At 52.0% G+C, this 15930-nt stretch overlaps 1 protein-coding gene across 5 annotated transcripts in view; it reads right to left on the bottom strand.

Moving 5' to 3' along the window:
- Positions 1–15930, bottom strand: part of SYNE3 (spectrin repeat containing nuclear envelope family member 3) — a 97380-nt gene that overhangs the window by 17159 nt on the left and 64291 nt on the right. For all 5 annotated transcript variants that reach the window (XM_055303636.1, XM_055303637.1, XM_055303635.1 and 2 more), the window contains exons 9-14: positions 7476–7658; positions 6231–6374; positions 5230–5364; positions 1550–1711; positions 1222–1394; positions 676–805 (exon numbers count right to left, since the gene is read on the bottom strand). In XM_055303636.1, coding sequence (XP_055159611.1) covers positions 676–805; positions 1222–1394; positions 1550–1711; positions 5230–5364; positions 6231–6374; positions 7476–7658 — 927 coding nt within the window. The remainder of the gene's footprint in view (positions 1–675; positions 806–1221; positions 1395–1549; positions 1712–5229; positions 5365–6230; positions 6375–7475; positions 7659–15930) is intronic.

The following is a 15930-nucleotide window of genomic DNA, read 5'->3' as shown; positions in this document are numbered from 1 at the left end:
AGTCCTGGGCCCTGCCGAAGCAGAATCTGCATTTTCCTGCACCTGGGGCGCCCTGCAGTGTGAAAGGCTCTGCGCTGGAGTGCAAGTTCCTGCGGGTTCGAAGCGCTTCCGCTCCACTCACAGCTGTACCCCGGCCCTGAGCGCAGATCTCAGAGCACAGCGACCCTGGCCGGTGATTTGGGGTAATAGAAGAATAAGGGGCAGGATGAGAGCCGGCGTGTGGTTTTTGAAGCACGAGAAAGGAACATCTTTTCATTGTGGTTCCTTTCTTTAAAAGCCATCAGGAAGAGGGAGGGACACAAGGCGTATTTGAACAAAATACAGCTTATGGCATAAAAAAAAAAAAATGTACCCACCCTGCAAGATTTCAGTTTGCAATCTGGGGCCAGCTGGAAGCTCTCACCCTGCGGGACCACCTGCTACTGTTTCTGAGGGGTGAGGGCCTGTCCACCCAAGGGACGCCCCGACCTTCCCCATGGCTGGGGCTGGGGTCTCTGTGGCCCTCTGCGCAGTGATACAAGGAACAGGGGCAGGTTCACCCGGGAGGGGACGCGGCCGCTGAGTCCTGAGCTGTGTGTGTGGCCCCAGGCAGGGAGGGAGGCTTTGCTGAAGACCACCCCCCGTCACTGACGCGGGCCCCGGTCTCCCCCTGGAAGCCCCCCCAGGTAGACGCACCTGACGGGGATGCCTGGAAACAGGATTCGTGGGATCGATGACAAACCCGGCCTTTGGGATGTTGTTGGTGAAAATCATCTTCTTCCCCGAATCCACTTCCGTCCTCTGCAGCTGCTGGTTTCTGATGAGGCTGAAGAGACAAACGGCCCAGGCCCCGCGGTGATGTGATGGGGACTCGTCAGGTCACAGAGGTAACAGAACTGGGGCATCACGGGGTAGGAGTCAATCCTTTGGGTTTGCTAGAACGTTCCCTGGGCACATATATTTCCAGCTTCCTACTTGAGACCTACGTGACCCTGTCATTAAAGTGCATGTACCCATTGATGCGGGGAGGGCTGCAGGCTAATCCCCAAGTGGGACACTTCCCTGCTCCTACTGCTCCTGCTAGAATCAGCCTTGGGCCAGACCGGAGACGCACGGAGGCGCCTGGTACCGCGCTTGGCACACAGCAGAACGCCAGGCACCTGTTCCACGGGGACCGCTGAGCTATCCTCTGGATGGAAAGGGCTGTCACCGGAGAGCAGGCTCAGAGCCAGGGACCCTCACCTCAGCAGGCTTTCCTCCAGCAGCCTCAGGGCCTGCCACGATGCCGCCAGTTCCTTCAGCTCCTCCTGGACCACAGCGGCCCCTTCTGGAGAAGACTTCTTCATCACCAGCTGGCCGTGGGCTTCCACCAGGGGCAGCTGGGCCTCCTTCTCCGGGAATTCAGCCAGCAGCCTCTAAAGGACACACATGTGTGCACACACGCACACACACAGTGAGCTCTCGGGGCAGGGGTCTCTGCTCCCCAGTACGGCATCTTTGGCCTCCCAAGCCTGCTTTCTGAGCTGCAAGTGAGCTGCAACCGGCATCTCCCTGGGGAAAGACACCTTACCTCGACTTGCACCTCTCGGGATTGGGCGTCCCACGGGCCTGCCTCCTCCTGGTGTGACTCTAGCTTCTGGGTGACCCTGGTGATCCACTGCTGCAGCTCCAGCAGCTCGTGGCTGAAGACACAATGTTCCTGCACGCTCTGCTGGCACCTGTCCGTGAGGTCCTGTAGCACAGCCCCCGGGGCAGCACCCTGAGTGCTGTGGGCACCACTCCATCCTGCAGGACCCCCGGACCTGCCCCGGGGCAAGCTGTGCCCCATGGCCCCCCACCCAGCAGGAACACAAGAGGCTAGTCCTCTTCTGCACAGTACAGGGAATTTATTCTGGAAAGACCAGCTCTGGTGGAAAGTATCTCTGAGCCTGTCTTATCTTTTATAGACAGTTCCCTGCCTGGATGAGGGTGTGGGCCACCGGAGCCCCTGTCCACCACTGCTGTGAGAATAAATCATACACCTTTTGGGAAAACCATAGGTCAGTATCTACTAAAACTGAGCACAGACATCCCTCTGACACAACCATTTCACCTCTGAGTGTATACGTAACAGACACAAACATACTGTCACCCAAGGGCATGCGTGTGGTGCTGCTCATAATAGCCCCAAACTGGAAACTACCCAAGTGCCCGTCAACAGAAGTATGGATAAATACGCTGACGTATATTCAGACAATGGAATATTTTACAGCAGCAAGAACGAGCAATCTATGCAGTAATCTAATACAACATTATGAATGACTTTCCAGCCAACATGTGGACAGCTAGAAGCCAGACACAAAAGAAAACATTAAAATAACGTATAAAATCAGGCAAACCCAATGCATGGTGTTCCACGTTGAAAGTCAGGGTTACTTTCAGGGACCAGGAGTGGTGGGCAGTGATTGCCGGGGGCAGGAGGGGCTCTGGGGGCCTGGGGGAGCCAGCAGTATTCTGTGTCATGATCCGGGTGCCGGTAATGCGGACGGGTTCATTTATTTAAAATCCATCAAATTGCCCACTTAGATGTTTGCTTTTTCTGTATAAGTTTATACGTTGACAGTGTTTGAAAATGGTCTTGCTTTTTTTTCCCCCTCTCCTCTGGGTCAGCCACTCAGCTCTCTGAGGCTGGGGCCTATCTTCTTCTCTGTATTCAGGAAAGGAGGGCGCCTGTCCTCCTGGTCACCCAACCTGGGGCCCTCCGAGGCCTCCCTCTCAGCCCACCGCAGACCAGACCTCAGGGGCTCTCTGTGATCCCTCCCCAGGCCACCACAGGCCCTGCCCTCCTGCATTCCAGACACTGGCTGACACCACTGGACGCCAGGCCCACTAGAGCTGGAGACACAGAGACGGTGCGTCCCATCTTTCTGCAACAAACCAGGGATGGGGGGATCCCTGGGTGGCGCAGCGATTTAGCGCCTGCCTTTGGCCCAGGGCGCGATCCTGGAGACCCGGGATCGAATCCCACATTGGGCTCCTGGTGCATGGAGCCTGCCTCTCCCTCTGCCTATGTCTCTGCCTCTCTTTCTCTCTCTGTGTGTGTGTGACTATCATAAAAAAAAAAAAAAAAAAAAAAAACAAACAAAAAAAAAAAAAAACCAGGGATGGGAGCCTCAGCAATTGCCTAAGACTCCACTTCTCCGCACTCTCGCTACCACCACCCCTCCTGTCCTGTGTGCCTTCAATGGCCTTGGGTTGCATAGTGGGGTATGTGCCACCCCCCCAGGGGGAGACAGGAGGATCGCCTGGGCTGTGGGAGGACTTATTAGAATTTCTTAGATTTAAAAAGCCCTAAGTACCGCAGTAATAAAAGGAGGGGCAATACTTCTTTGAAGAAATATATATTTATGTTCATGTTCTGTCTCCCGTTCTGAACATGAAAGACTCCTAACTCTGGGAAACGAACTAGGGGTGGTGGGAGGGGAGGTGGGCGGGGGGTGGGGGTGACTGGGTGGCGGGCACTGAGGTGGGCACTTGATGGGATGAGCACTGGGTGTTATTCTGTGTGTTGGCAAATTGAACACCAATAAAAAATGAATTTATTAAAAAAGGAAATATATATTTAGACAATAAATGAAGAGGCACGAGAGAATTTGAATATCAACATCCCGCAACTGCTAATCATGCTCAGTTAATGCTGCTTCTACTTATTATCACGATCGATCTCATGCATCATTTGATGCAGGCATTAAAGCTGATGTTTGGTGTTTCTCTGGGCTCCATGGGCTCCCACGCAGCAGGGACAGTGATTCTTATTTCTCTAGGCACCCACCTTGACCCTGAGACCGCTAGTGGCTAATTTATTAAGGGGAGTTAAATCAGTTCATCTAGACCTGATGCCTCACTTAGACCAACGGGCTTGTGCAGGTGGAGCTGCTGTGGTTGCTGTGACGATGATGGCGCAGGGGTGACACCTGCAGATACAGTGAGAGGCGCAGGTGCTGCCTCCGGCGGGAGGTCCCCCCCCATGGCCGACAAGGTTTCCCAGAGCCCTACGGGTATCCACGGTGCTGAAACCCCTGCTGATCGTGACCCCAGCTCAGAGACGTTCCCCGGCTCAAGGACAAACATAGAGGTTTTCTGCAGTTCTAATAAACACACTGATCTTCCCAGGAACATCTCTACTCCGTCAACGGATGGAAGGCTGTGCTTTGGTTTCATTGAAACTTCACCAAAGATTGTTCACATTTCAAAAAATTGCATAAAACAGGGGCATTTGTGGCTGTCACCCAGAGGGGGCGCGTCTTCCCTGTGGCTGCTTTCAGAACTCACGTGTTGAAAGACAGCACTTTATTTTATTCTATTTTTCACATTACAAACCAGCCAGTTTATTATTTTGTCGTAAGTCGGGTAACTTTTCACCAAGCAGACTGGTGTGCCTGCACCAGCATGAGCGGTGCGTGCTCTTCCCAGAAGCAGTCACGTGGAAAACCAAGTTACTATCAAGTTACTTGCAAGTATGAAAAGACAGCATTTTAGTCTAACTTTCCTTTTCTCTTCTCAATCGCAGGAAGGGCGTTACGTTAAATTTTAAGTTGTGCGGGGAACTCACGCTACCCATGAATTTCGGGGTGGCATGGGAATATTTGTTGTTAAAATAGGCCGGGTCCCCGTAGGGTGGAGAACCCCGTTAGGCTAAGTCTTCTGGAGGCAAGGCTACGGAGGGCCGGCCCTACAAGCCCAGGGCACTTGTTGCAAATGCAGACCCGGCCCCGGTGTGAATGGGTCGTGGAAACCTGTCCTGGGCCAGTGTGGGAGCCGCCTGCACCCTGTTCCCTTCCCAGGGCTCCAGGGCCCTCCCAGGGCGGCCGCTAGAGGGCACTGCAGGGGAGGCTCCCCGAGGCCGCGCTGCAACTTTGAACCTGCCCGCTGCACCCCGGAGCTGCTGGGGTGCGGGGTGCTCAGAGCAGCCTGTTCTGTTCCTTGGCCTCCTGGCACACCTGGAATTGTATCCGAACTTGTTTTGCTGACTCATGACTCGTCTACCCTCTAGAATATAACCCCCCGGGGGAGCAGGGGCTTTGGCTGACCGGCCCTGCGCTGCCTTCATCCTCAGGACCCAGAACACTGCCGGGCATAATGATGGGCTGAATGAATGAGGGAGAGAAGAGAGGAAGGGAAAAAGACAAATAGAAAGGTTTGAAGGACTAAAGGAAGAAGAATAAGCAGAGAGAGACCCGCTGTGTGTAGGATCCCGGGCGCCCCGCTTACCTCCAGACACCCCTGCAGGGCCTGGTAGTCGGTGGAAAGCTGGTCCATTTTGTGCTGGTGGCTGGGGTTCCCCTGGATGAGAGGCCTCATGGCCTCCATCTGTGCCCCCAGGTCCAGGCCCTCTTCCTGCAGCCCCTGCAGGAAAAGGAGCGAGTGAGGCTGTCCTGTTTGCCTCTTGTCATGGGAGCTGATCGGGTGGTGGTGGGGCAGGGGGTCCTCTGAGTGGGTGAGCTGGGGAGGATCCCTTCATGATGAGGCTCCCTAACCCCAGTGGCTGCCCTATATGGCTGTCTGATGGGCATCCTCTCAGATTTTTAAAAGGAAACATAAATATTCTAGGACACCAGCCTGGGACGTATCTCTGGGGGTCAAACTCCCATCTGAATTCTTACTTCATGACCACCTCTCACTATGAAGAACCACACCCCAGCTTTAGTTTCAAAGGCCCCAAATGCACCATTTAAAAAAATAAATTTGTAAATACAGTTTTATTGGGACACACCCTCTCAATGTATGCATGAGCTTCGCTCGAGTCTTAAAAGGATACTTGTGTCACACGCATTTAAAATCCCGCAAGTTCCTTATCAAGCCGATAAGTACTGACAAGTCAGCCTGTGTATAGCCCGCCTGTGTTTTAAAACATTCATTCTCACTTTCGAAATCCGACGATTTAACCGAAGGCCTCTGTACTCATTAGGAACCCTTGGCAAAGCAATTTAAAAAAAAAAAAAATGAATACCAAATACCAACGTTAGACTTTGGAATCACAGAGTAAACATCATTTTGCTGGGCTCGAGAATCAGCAGTGTGTAGGTACTATAGGTCCCGCAGAGGCCAGAAAGAAACCACCAGATAAATCAGCAGAGATTCGGAGGAAAGGTCAGAGCTCAGGTGAGGGGCCCGGTGGCTGCTGTGCTGCAAGTCCCTGCCGCAGGAGGGGAGCTGCTTCTGGGCGCAGCGGAGCCCGGAGCAGGGCCACCCGGGCCCCACCAAGCCCTTACCTGCAACCTCAGGAGCTGGGCCTGTTTCCCAGGAAGGTCGTGCCGAAACCCGTTCTCGGCTTGGACCCTGGCTTGGAGGTCCGAGAGCTTCTTCTGGAGGGGGTGGAAAGCGTCCCCAAAGTCTCTGTGCTGAGCCAGCAAGCTCTGCGGAGACACAGAATGGGCAGCATAGAAATGAAGAAGTCTCCTCGCAGGCACCTGTACAACCGGCCACTCACAGTCACACTGCTCTTTCCCCAGCCTTGTCCTGGCCAGCTCATACCCACTCGGGCATCACCTCCTCCGGGAAGCCTTCCTGGAGCCCTCCTTGGAATCTCCGTGCTGTCCTCACGGGACAGTTGCTCTGCTCTCTGGTACAGAACAGACGTCTCCTAACAGACGCACCAGATCCCACCAGAGGGCTGTTTCTGTAGAGCTTTTTCGGGACACGGCCACAGCCACTCATTTATGGCTGCTTCCCGGCTACAGAGGCCGGGCTGTGGAGCTGCAGCCGACACCGTCCGCCCCACGAACCCTAAGATGTTTGCTGACCGTCTGCTGTGCGGGGGGACGGGATCCTGGACGGGAAGGAGGCTCTCGGCCAGTGCCCGGCCCCTCTCAGGGTCCCGCCGCCAACAGCTACGTTGTCACGTTAGCAGATGCTCAGCACACGTTTGGCACGCGAAAGAGTACACTCCGCACACGTGCCGCCTTGCGCCCCGGATTCAGGCTCCTCGTCCAGAAACGTGCTCCTAATAGTACTGGCTTTCGGTTCTAGGGTGCTTTACGTTCTACAGGCGATTTTCTCTGCATTTTCTGCTTTGACTCCCCTCCCTACCAACCCCTCTGGAGAAGACGGTTGTGTTTGACAGCAGTGTAGACGGGGTTTGGGGGGGCAAGAGGTGGGGGAGTTGGTGGGGGAGGCAGGGGTGGGGGGCAGGGGCCAGGGAGGCAGGGGTGGAGAGGCAGGGGTGGGGGAGCTGGTGGGAGAGGCAGGGGCGGGGGGCAGGGCTCAGGGAGGCAGGGGTCAGGGAGGCAGGGATGGGGAGGCAGGGGTAGGGGGAGCTGGTGGGGGAGGCAGAGGTGGGGGACAGGGGTGGGGAGGCAGGGGCGGGGCAGCTGGTGTGCAGGACAGCAGTTGGGAGGCTGGTACGTCCGTGGCACCCAGCCTAGTGGTGAGGCGCGAGGCCCGGGGCCCGAGGGCTGGCCAGGGGACCCAGTGGCGAGCCCCCCCCCCGCCCCCCGTCCCCCACCCCAGGCACACACCTGCAGCTTGCTCTTCCTCTGCAGGAGGCTGTTGTGCAGCAGGTCCCTGTCCCGCACGGAGCCGGCCACCTGCTCCAGGAGCGCCGTGGCCCTGTCGGGGCCGAAGAGGCTCCTCAGCACGTCTCTCTTCAGCTGCAGCGCGGTCAGCTGCTCCTTCAAGCGCGAGCTCTCGGCCAGGGCGGCCTAGGAGGAGCAGGGCCCCGTGAGCCTGGCTGCTGGTGCACACGCGTCCCTGCACCTGCCTGGATGGGGGGGGGGGGGCACAGCACGCCGGGAGGCCCTGCGTTTCGGGGCCGGCCCGATTCCTCTCTTGCCCCCCACTCCCATCTCCCCCCCGAAGCCTGGGCAAGAGCCCCACCTCCCCTCCAGCCATGGCCACCGCCTGGCGACCCTTTACTTGGTGATCCCCACACCCGACAGCAGTGGGACCACCTCCCAGTGCTGTTTAGGACACACTGAAGGGGCTAGGGGCTTATGGGAGCAGGAGCAGTGGGAATCCAGGAAGGCTCCCCAGAGGAGGTGACAGCGATGGAGTCGTGTTGTGTGGGAGCTGCGCAGGTGAAGGAGGGACCTAAAGGAGACTTATGGGATGAGTGGCAGGCTCCCGCGCAGCCGGAACTCTGCACAGCCCAGGCCCCACCTCCCGCAGGAAGCCTGCCCTGACCACATCCCCAGCCTACACTCACTCTTCCCGCCCCCAAGCCCTGGGCCAAGCCTCAGGGTCCTGCCATTGGGGTCAGCACCTCTTGCTGCTCTGAGGGCCCAGGTCCCGGGGGCCAAGGGTCTTGTCTTTAGCTGGCCAGAGTCCTTCCGTTTACACCTGTGATGTTACTGAGACGCTGAGCTAGCCATGGGGCTGGGAAGGGAGAGCAGAGACCCCCGCCAGGTAGGGAACCGCGATCCGAGGCAGAAAGTGATCATTTCCCTTAAAGTCTCCACAGAGCCCTGTGGGCGTTCGAAGCAGAGCTCAACACTCCCAGTTGGGGAAATCCGAGAAGGCTCCCCAGAGGAGGCAGCTTTGCCAACAGCTGGGACGGCAGAGAGAGTCCCCAGGGGAAGGGTGGCATAATCACAGCTGACACGGCTGGACCGGTGTCACCTCCCCGCAAGGGCACGTGGTGTGTGATCGCCGCAGAGAGGACAAGCCTCCTTATGGAGAGGGTGACCTGTGCTCCCTTTTCAGCAAATCTGGACACGATACCACAGGGTTTAAGAGTTCGGGCTGAGAAGTTGCCATGGTGAGTGTGAATTCCATACTAGTTGGGAAGCCTTGGGTAGTTCCGAGACTCAGTTTCCCCAACCATAAAATAGGCGTAGTCACACTCAACTCACAGGGCTGTATGAGGCTGAAATGAGGTGAGGCCTAAACAGCATTTAACGTGGTCCATGACCCGCGGCCCCCTCAGCTAGGGCCACGCCACCAGCTCTTATGGGTTGAATTGTGCTCCCTGCAAAAAGATGCGAAGTCTTGGCCACCCACCCCTGCCAACTACCTCAGAATGTGACTTTGGAGACAGGGTCTTCACAGAGGTAGTCAAGTTGAAATGAGGTCATTAGGGTGGACCCTAATCCATGGCGACCTGGGCACTTTTTTATTTTTATTTTTATTTTTTTTTAATTTTTATTTATTTATGATAGTCACAGAGAGAGAGAGAGAGAGAGAGAGGCAGAGACACAGGCAGAGGGAGAAGCAGGCTCCATGCAGGGAGCCTGACGTGGGATTCGACACGGGTCTCCAGGATCACTCCCTGGGCCAAAGGCAGGTGCCAAACCGCTGCACCACCCTGGGCGCTTATTAAAGAAGGAAATCTGGGGACACCTGGGAGGCTCAGCGGTTGAGCATCTGCCTTCAGCTCAGGTTGTGATCCCAGGGTCCCGGGATCGAGTCCCGCATCGGGCTCCCCGCAGCAAGGCTGCTTCTCCCTCTGCCTGTGTCTCTGCCTCTCTCTGTGTGTCTCATGAATAAATAAAGAAAATCTTAAAAAATAAATGAAGGGGGGAATCTGGACCCAGACACACAAGCGTGGGGGGAAGACAGTGTGAAGGCACAAGGGGGGAAGCTGTCCCTGTGACTGCAGAGGCCGAGGTTGGAGTGGCGGGTCTACAGGCCAGTGAACACCAACAAGCACCGCAAACCCCAGGAGCTGGAAGAGGAAGGGAAGCATCCTCCCCTAGAGGCTTCAGAGACAGCACGGCCCCCCGGCAGCCTGATTGTGGACTTCCAGTCTCCAGAACCAGGTTCTGTTGCTCTAAGCCACCCAGTTTGAGTCCTTTGTCACAGTCATCCCTGGAAGCAGCTATTTCAGCCATGCCCCACTTTGGGGCCCGGTGCCTCCGTTCTAGAGGAAATTTGCAGGTCCAGAGGCTACTCTGAGGCTGGGTGTAGATGCTGAGCCAAGACAAACAGGGCTGGCAGCTTGAGCCTGGCCCGTGAAATCCATCCTTCCTGGGAAAGGCTGGTGAGTGTAACGTAAGACAGGATCCTGGGCAGCAAACGGCATTTAAACACGGGCAAACCACAGTCCTGCCCACTTTTCTAACACACGAATCCACAAAACTCCTGCCCTGGGAGTCCTGAGTCATGCTCTAGAAAGGCCCAGGTGGGGATCCCTGGGTGGCGCAGCGGTTTGGCGCCTGCCTTTGGCCCAGGGCATGATCCTGGAGACCCGGGATTGAATCCCACATTGGGCTCCCGGTGCATGGAGCCTGCTTCTCCCTCTATGTCTCTGCCTCTCTCTCTCTCTCTCTCTCTCTGCGACTATCATAAATAAATAAAAATTTTTAAAAAATTTTAAAAAATAGAAAGGCCAAGGTGCTGGTTAGCTTTCTGTCCCAGCGAGAAGGACAGGGCGGAAATGCAATCGGGATCCAGTGGGAAAAGCACTTGCCATGGAGTCAAAGAGACTTGGGTCAAAGCCAGCCCTGACATCGAGTTCCTGTGTTACCTTGAGCAATGCCTTCCTCTCTGAGACACCGTTTCCTTAGCCGTCAATTGATGAAAATAAAATTTTTCAGCCTGCTTCCCAAACCTGTTCCCAGGACCCAATGTGACATCAGGAATAAGAGCATAAGATGAGAGTCTAGAGCCCACCATTCTGGCCTCAGCTCTGCCTCTCAAGTGGCCTGAATTTGAACAAACACCCTAACTTCTCTCTGGCTCTGGTCCCTTTTCAGCAAAACGAGGAGGAAAATGATGGAAATGGAGACCAAAATCTGTGTACACGGGTATTCAATGCATACAAATTATGACAAAAAAAAATCTGGAAACAACCTAACTATTGCAAGAATGGAAAACAATATTATGCATCCGCTTACACTGATGACTTTTTGGAAACATTTTACCCTTTTTCTTTAAAATTTGTTTAGTTGAAGTGTAATAGACATATAACACTACGTTAGTTTAAGATTCAATACTTGTATGCACCGCGATGTGATCACCACTATAAATCTAGTACCATCTGTCACCATACAAAGTTAGACTTTTTTTCCTTATGACAATGAGAACTTTTAAGATTTACTTTCCTGGCAACTTTCAATACGTCCTATGATATTGACTGTAGTCACCATGCTGGACCTGACATCCCCAGGACTTATTTATTCTAGAACTGAAGTCTGTATCCCTGCAACCCCTATACCCATTTTACCCACCCCAATGACCCCAATGGGTCATCCCATTGGCCACCTCCATTCTGTTCTCTGTTATCTATGAGATTATTGTTTTAGATTCCACATAAAGGCGGGACCGTGTAGGCAGGATCTCTTTCTCCGTTTGATATTATCTCATTTGATATAATGCCCTCGAGGTCCCCCCATGTTACTGTAAGTGGCAAGATTCCATTGTTTTGGGGGGTTTTTTTGTGGTTGAGTAGCATTCCATTATATACATATGATGTGTTTTATATATATATATATATATATTATCCTCTTTTATCCATTCATCCATCAGTGGACACCTGATGGGTTGTTTCTCATCAGGGAAAGGCCTTGGGTTGTTTCCAGGCCTTGGCTATTGTAAATATTGATGCAATGAACGTGGAGGTGCCAATAGCTTTTCAAATGAATATTCTTGTTTTCTTTGGATAAGTACCCGGAAGCAGACTTGCTGAATCATACATAGCTCTATTTTTAAATTTTTTGAAGAACTTTCATACTGGCTTTCCACAGTGGCCACACCAGTTTATATCCCCACCAACAGTGCACCAGGGTTCCCTTTTCTCCACATCCTCACCGATGCTTGCTATTTCTTGTCATTTGATGCTAGCCATTCTGACAGTTGTGACAGGTGCGAGGTCATATCTCATTGTGGTTTCCATTTGCACTTCCCAGATGATGAGCGACATTGAGCATCTTTTCGCGTGCCAGTTGGCCATCTGGATGTTTTCTTTGGAAAAACATCTATCCAGATCCTCTGCCGAAAGTTTCTGCTGAAAAATCTGCCTAGAGCCTCATGGAGGTTCCCTTCTATGTAACACATTATCTTTCTCTTGTTACTTTTAAGATTCTTTATTTTTAACTTTTGACATTTGAATGATAATGTGTCTTGGTATGGGCCACCTGGGGTTCATCTTATTTGGACTCTCTGTGCTTCCTGGACCTGGATGTCGGTTTCCTCCCCCAGGTTAGGGAAGTGTTCAGTCTTTATTCTTCAGGTACGTTTTCTGCCACGCTTTCTCTCTCTTCTCCTGGGACATCTATCATGCAAACGTTATTCTGTTTGAGGTTGTCTCCTAGGGGCCTTAAGCTATTTTCATTTTTAAAATTAATTCTTTTTGGGGGGCACCTCTGTGGCTCAGTGGTTGAGCGTCTGCCTTCAGCTCGGGTCATGATCACGGGGTCCCGGGATGGAGTCCCTCATCGGGTTCCCCGTGGGGAGCCTGCTTCTCCCTCTGCCTTTCTCTGTGTCTCTCATGAATAAATGAATAAAATAGTTTAAAATTTTTTAAATAGGGATCCCTGGGTGGCGCAGTGGTTTAGCGCCTGCCTTTGGCCCAGGGCACTATCCTGGAGACCCGGGATCAAGTCCCACGTCGGGCTGCCGGTGCATGGAGCCTGCTTCTCCCTCTGTCTCTCTCTCTCTCTCTCTCTCTCTCTCTCTCTCTCTCTCTGTGACTATCATAAATAAATAAAAATTAAAAAAATAAAATAAAATAAAATTTTTTAAATAAATTTATTTTTTCTTTTTGACACTCAAGTATGTTCCACTGCCCAGTCTTCCAGATCAGTGATCCCTTCTTCTGCTGCATCTAGTCTGCTTTTGAACCCTCTCATGTATTTTTTTTTCATTTCAGTCCTTGTATTCTCCAGTTCTGTGATTTCTGTTTGGTACTTTCTTGTATTTTATATTTTTGGTTGAAGTTCTTGCTGTGTTCACTCCTTCATCTCCCAAGATCAGTGAGCATCTTTAGGACCATGACTTGGGACTCTTTATTGGGTATATGGCTTATTTCCATTTCATTTCTGAGGTTTTATCTTGCTCTTTCATTTGGAACATATTCTTCTGCTTCCTCATTTTGCTTGGATCCCTTCATACGTTTCTATGTTTTAGGCAAAGCAGTCATCTCTCTAAGTCTTGAAGGAGTGGCCTTGTGTGGGACATAAAGCTTATTGTTCAACCCTGCCCTTGCTCTTGATTGTCTCTGGAAACTTTGTGATGGTCTAAGCAGGCTGTTTTGTTCTGTTTTATTTTTTGTCTGTTTGTTTGTTTGTTTGTTTGTTTAAGTAAGCTTTGTGCTCAATGTGGGGCTCAAACTCATGATCCTGAGCTCAAGTGTGGCATGCTCTGCTGAATGAGTCAGCCAGGCACCACCAGCCTGATTTATTTGTAATAGCTCCAGTTGTTAAGGGAATACAAAGACCTCCCAGCATGCCAGATGAAGGGATCCATTGGCTCCCAGTTTCAGGCTGATTAGAAGCCAGACCCTCAGGCAACAACTTTTATGCAAATATATATAGTTCTGCAGAATCACAATTGTAAACCTTGCTGGTCTCCAGGCCAGGTGATTTGGAGGCATTCTCTGCACAACAGGTGCAAACATTGGGGCCCCAGAGGAGTGTCTAAGGTCATCTCTGGGAGATGTCAGCAAGCCATAGCAAGGCCAAGGGATAGTGCAAAGATGTTGTATCCCACCCTATGTTCTCTGACTGCACCTCTACAGGCCCCTCAGTAGGTGGCAAAAAACTGAAGTCTGCTCCTGAGGCTGAAGCTCCAGGATAAGCAAAGAGGATTTTTTTTCACTGAAAGACTAAAGGTATGTCTCAATCTGCTGTCTGGGCAGGGCCCCAGGATCTGCCTCCCACAATCTGCCTCTCTGATTGTTAGAGTCCTGGGGGACCCAGGAACGTAAGCCCTCACCCCTACCCCCAGCCACCCCAACTAGGAGATCAAGGGGCTTCCCTTGTGTGTACGGCAAGCACTCACAAGCTTTACAAGGTGGCAGGAAAGCACAGGGCTGGGGTGTATGCACTGGTGCTAGTGAGGCAGAAGGAGAGTGCAAATGGCACCTGCCCCTAAGATTAGCAAATGAATCTCCTTCATATATAGTCCGGGGGCTTTTCGAACTGCTGCTATCACCCTGGTCCCTGGAGCAAGTGTGTTTGTGCGCAAGACTTTAGGAAAAGTATCTCAGTGCCCTACAGCCCTTTGGGTTTCCTGGACACAAGCCCCATTGGTTTTCCAAATGAGATGTTTTGGGGATTTACCTTCCCCCACGTACGCCTCAGGGGTTGGGGTGCTTGATGTGGGACACAAACTCCTTGTTCCTCCAGCAGAAGCTCCAGGTTGGAGATCCTTCCTGACTGTGGGTTGCTGCACTAGGAGTTGAGGTTTTTGGCCAGATGTTGTCTCTGCCTCTCCTACTCATGTCAGTGATGCCCTTTGACCATCAGATATGAAGCAGCTGCACAGTGAGTTTTCAGGGCATTTTCAAACGGAGGTTATTCCATGTGTAGCTGTAGATTCAGCATGTCCACGGGAGGAGGGGAAGTTCAGGATCTTTCTATGCTGTCATCCTGGACCATCTCTCTGAACCATTTTAAATGATGCCAAGAAAAAGCTCAGATGCACCAACTAAAAGTATCCTAATGCTCAACAGTATAGCATGATCCCAAATACGCGAAAGTTGTTAATGAATGAAGGCTTCTGTCTATTGGTGACCATATTGCACAGAAATGACTAGATGGATTTTCATCAGACCTAAAGGGTATATATTTTGGATTGTCTGACCTAACAGTGATTTTCGTGACACACAGAAAAGTCACTTTTGGGAGCCCTGAGGAGTCCCTCAGAAGGATGGACAGTCATCTTTCAGAACATGGAAGAAAGAAGCCCCCAGGACCCTCAGAAAGAAAAGCTATGCCCCACAGTTGAAGAACTGGACAGAGAAAACCAATTCTTATGCCAGCATGAGCCCCAAGTGGAAAATCATGAGAACAGATGCTCCAAAATGCAGGCACCACTCTGTGGCTCAGTAGCGTGTTTAAGGGTGAGGACCCCCAAGAAATACCAAGTCAGGTAGAAAATATGATGTGTCCCCTGACATGTTAACAGTTAACCAAGTCAGATAGAAAATATGATGTGTCCCCTGACATGTTAACAAGTCCTACGGCTTGTGGCATAATGGACGCATTTTGTTTCCTTCTCCACAAATCTTTACATCTCCAAGCAGGCATGACCTTTATAACCAGAGCGAAAATTAATACAGAACAAGGCTTATATCTCATACTCTTTGTGCCTCCTCCCATTCAGGGTGTCTTAGAATCCCTGGACCTGAAAGTATTTTCTGGCTTCAAATACCATAAGGCAGTGTTGATGGGCTAATCAGAGCTGCCACGCTGATGGACATTTGTGGTAGACACCACTGTCCATTCACCCAACACGCATTCCTCCTTCCTGGTCACCAAACCCAGCACTGTGTTTAGATGGCCTCCCAGTTAGTGGTGTTGAAATACATTTCTAGGCTCAAGGTGGGGCTCTTTCACCCCGGATGCCAAGGCAGCAAAGTGAAACTCCCAGATAAGTTTTGAGTTCCCGTAAATGCTCTGCTTGACCAGAAACACAGTATATCTAGTCTGCGATCCCCAAATGTCAAGCCAGCTCTGGACCTTCTCCCCCCAAACAAGGCTGACTGACCAACAGCCAATCAGATATTTTCTGTCTTTCCTTGTTCTTTATTCTTTATCTTATTAAACCTTCCTGCCATCTGCCCCATTTTGCAGTTCTCCAAAAGGAGGCTGTCCACTCGTGAAGTGTTAAATAACGTTTGTTTGTATCATCTAAATTGTCTTCTTTGGGACGCCTGGGTGGCTCAGTGGTTGAGCCTCTGCCTTTGGCTCAGGGTGTGATCCCGGGTCCTGGGATCAAGTTCTGCACTGAGCTTGCACTGAGGGAGCCTGCTTCTCCCTCTGCCTGTGTCTCTGCCTCCCTCTCTCTGTGTGTCTCTCATGAATAAGTTAATAA

Source organism: Nyctereutes procyonoides, unplaced genomic scaffold (genome assembly GCF_905146905.1).
Source record: "Nyctereutes procyonoides isolate TBG_1078 unplaced genomic scaffold, NYPRO_anot_genome, whole genome shotgun sequence".
NCBI classification, from domain to species: domain Eukaryota; kingdom Metazoa; phylum Chordata; class Mammalia; order Carnivora; family Canidae; genus Nyctereutes; species Nyctereutes procyonoides.
Note: the sequence above shows the minus strand (reverse complement) of the source record. Positions and strands in the feature narration are given on the sequence as shown.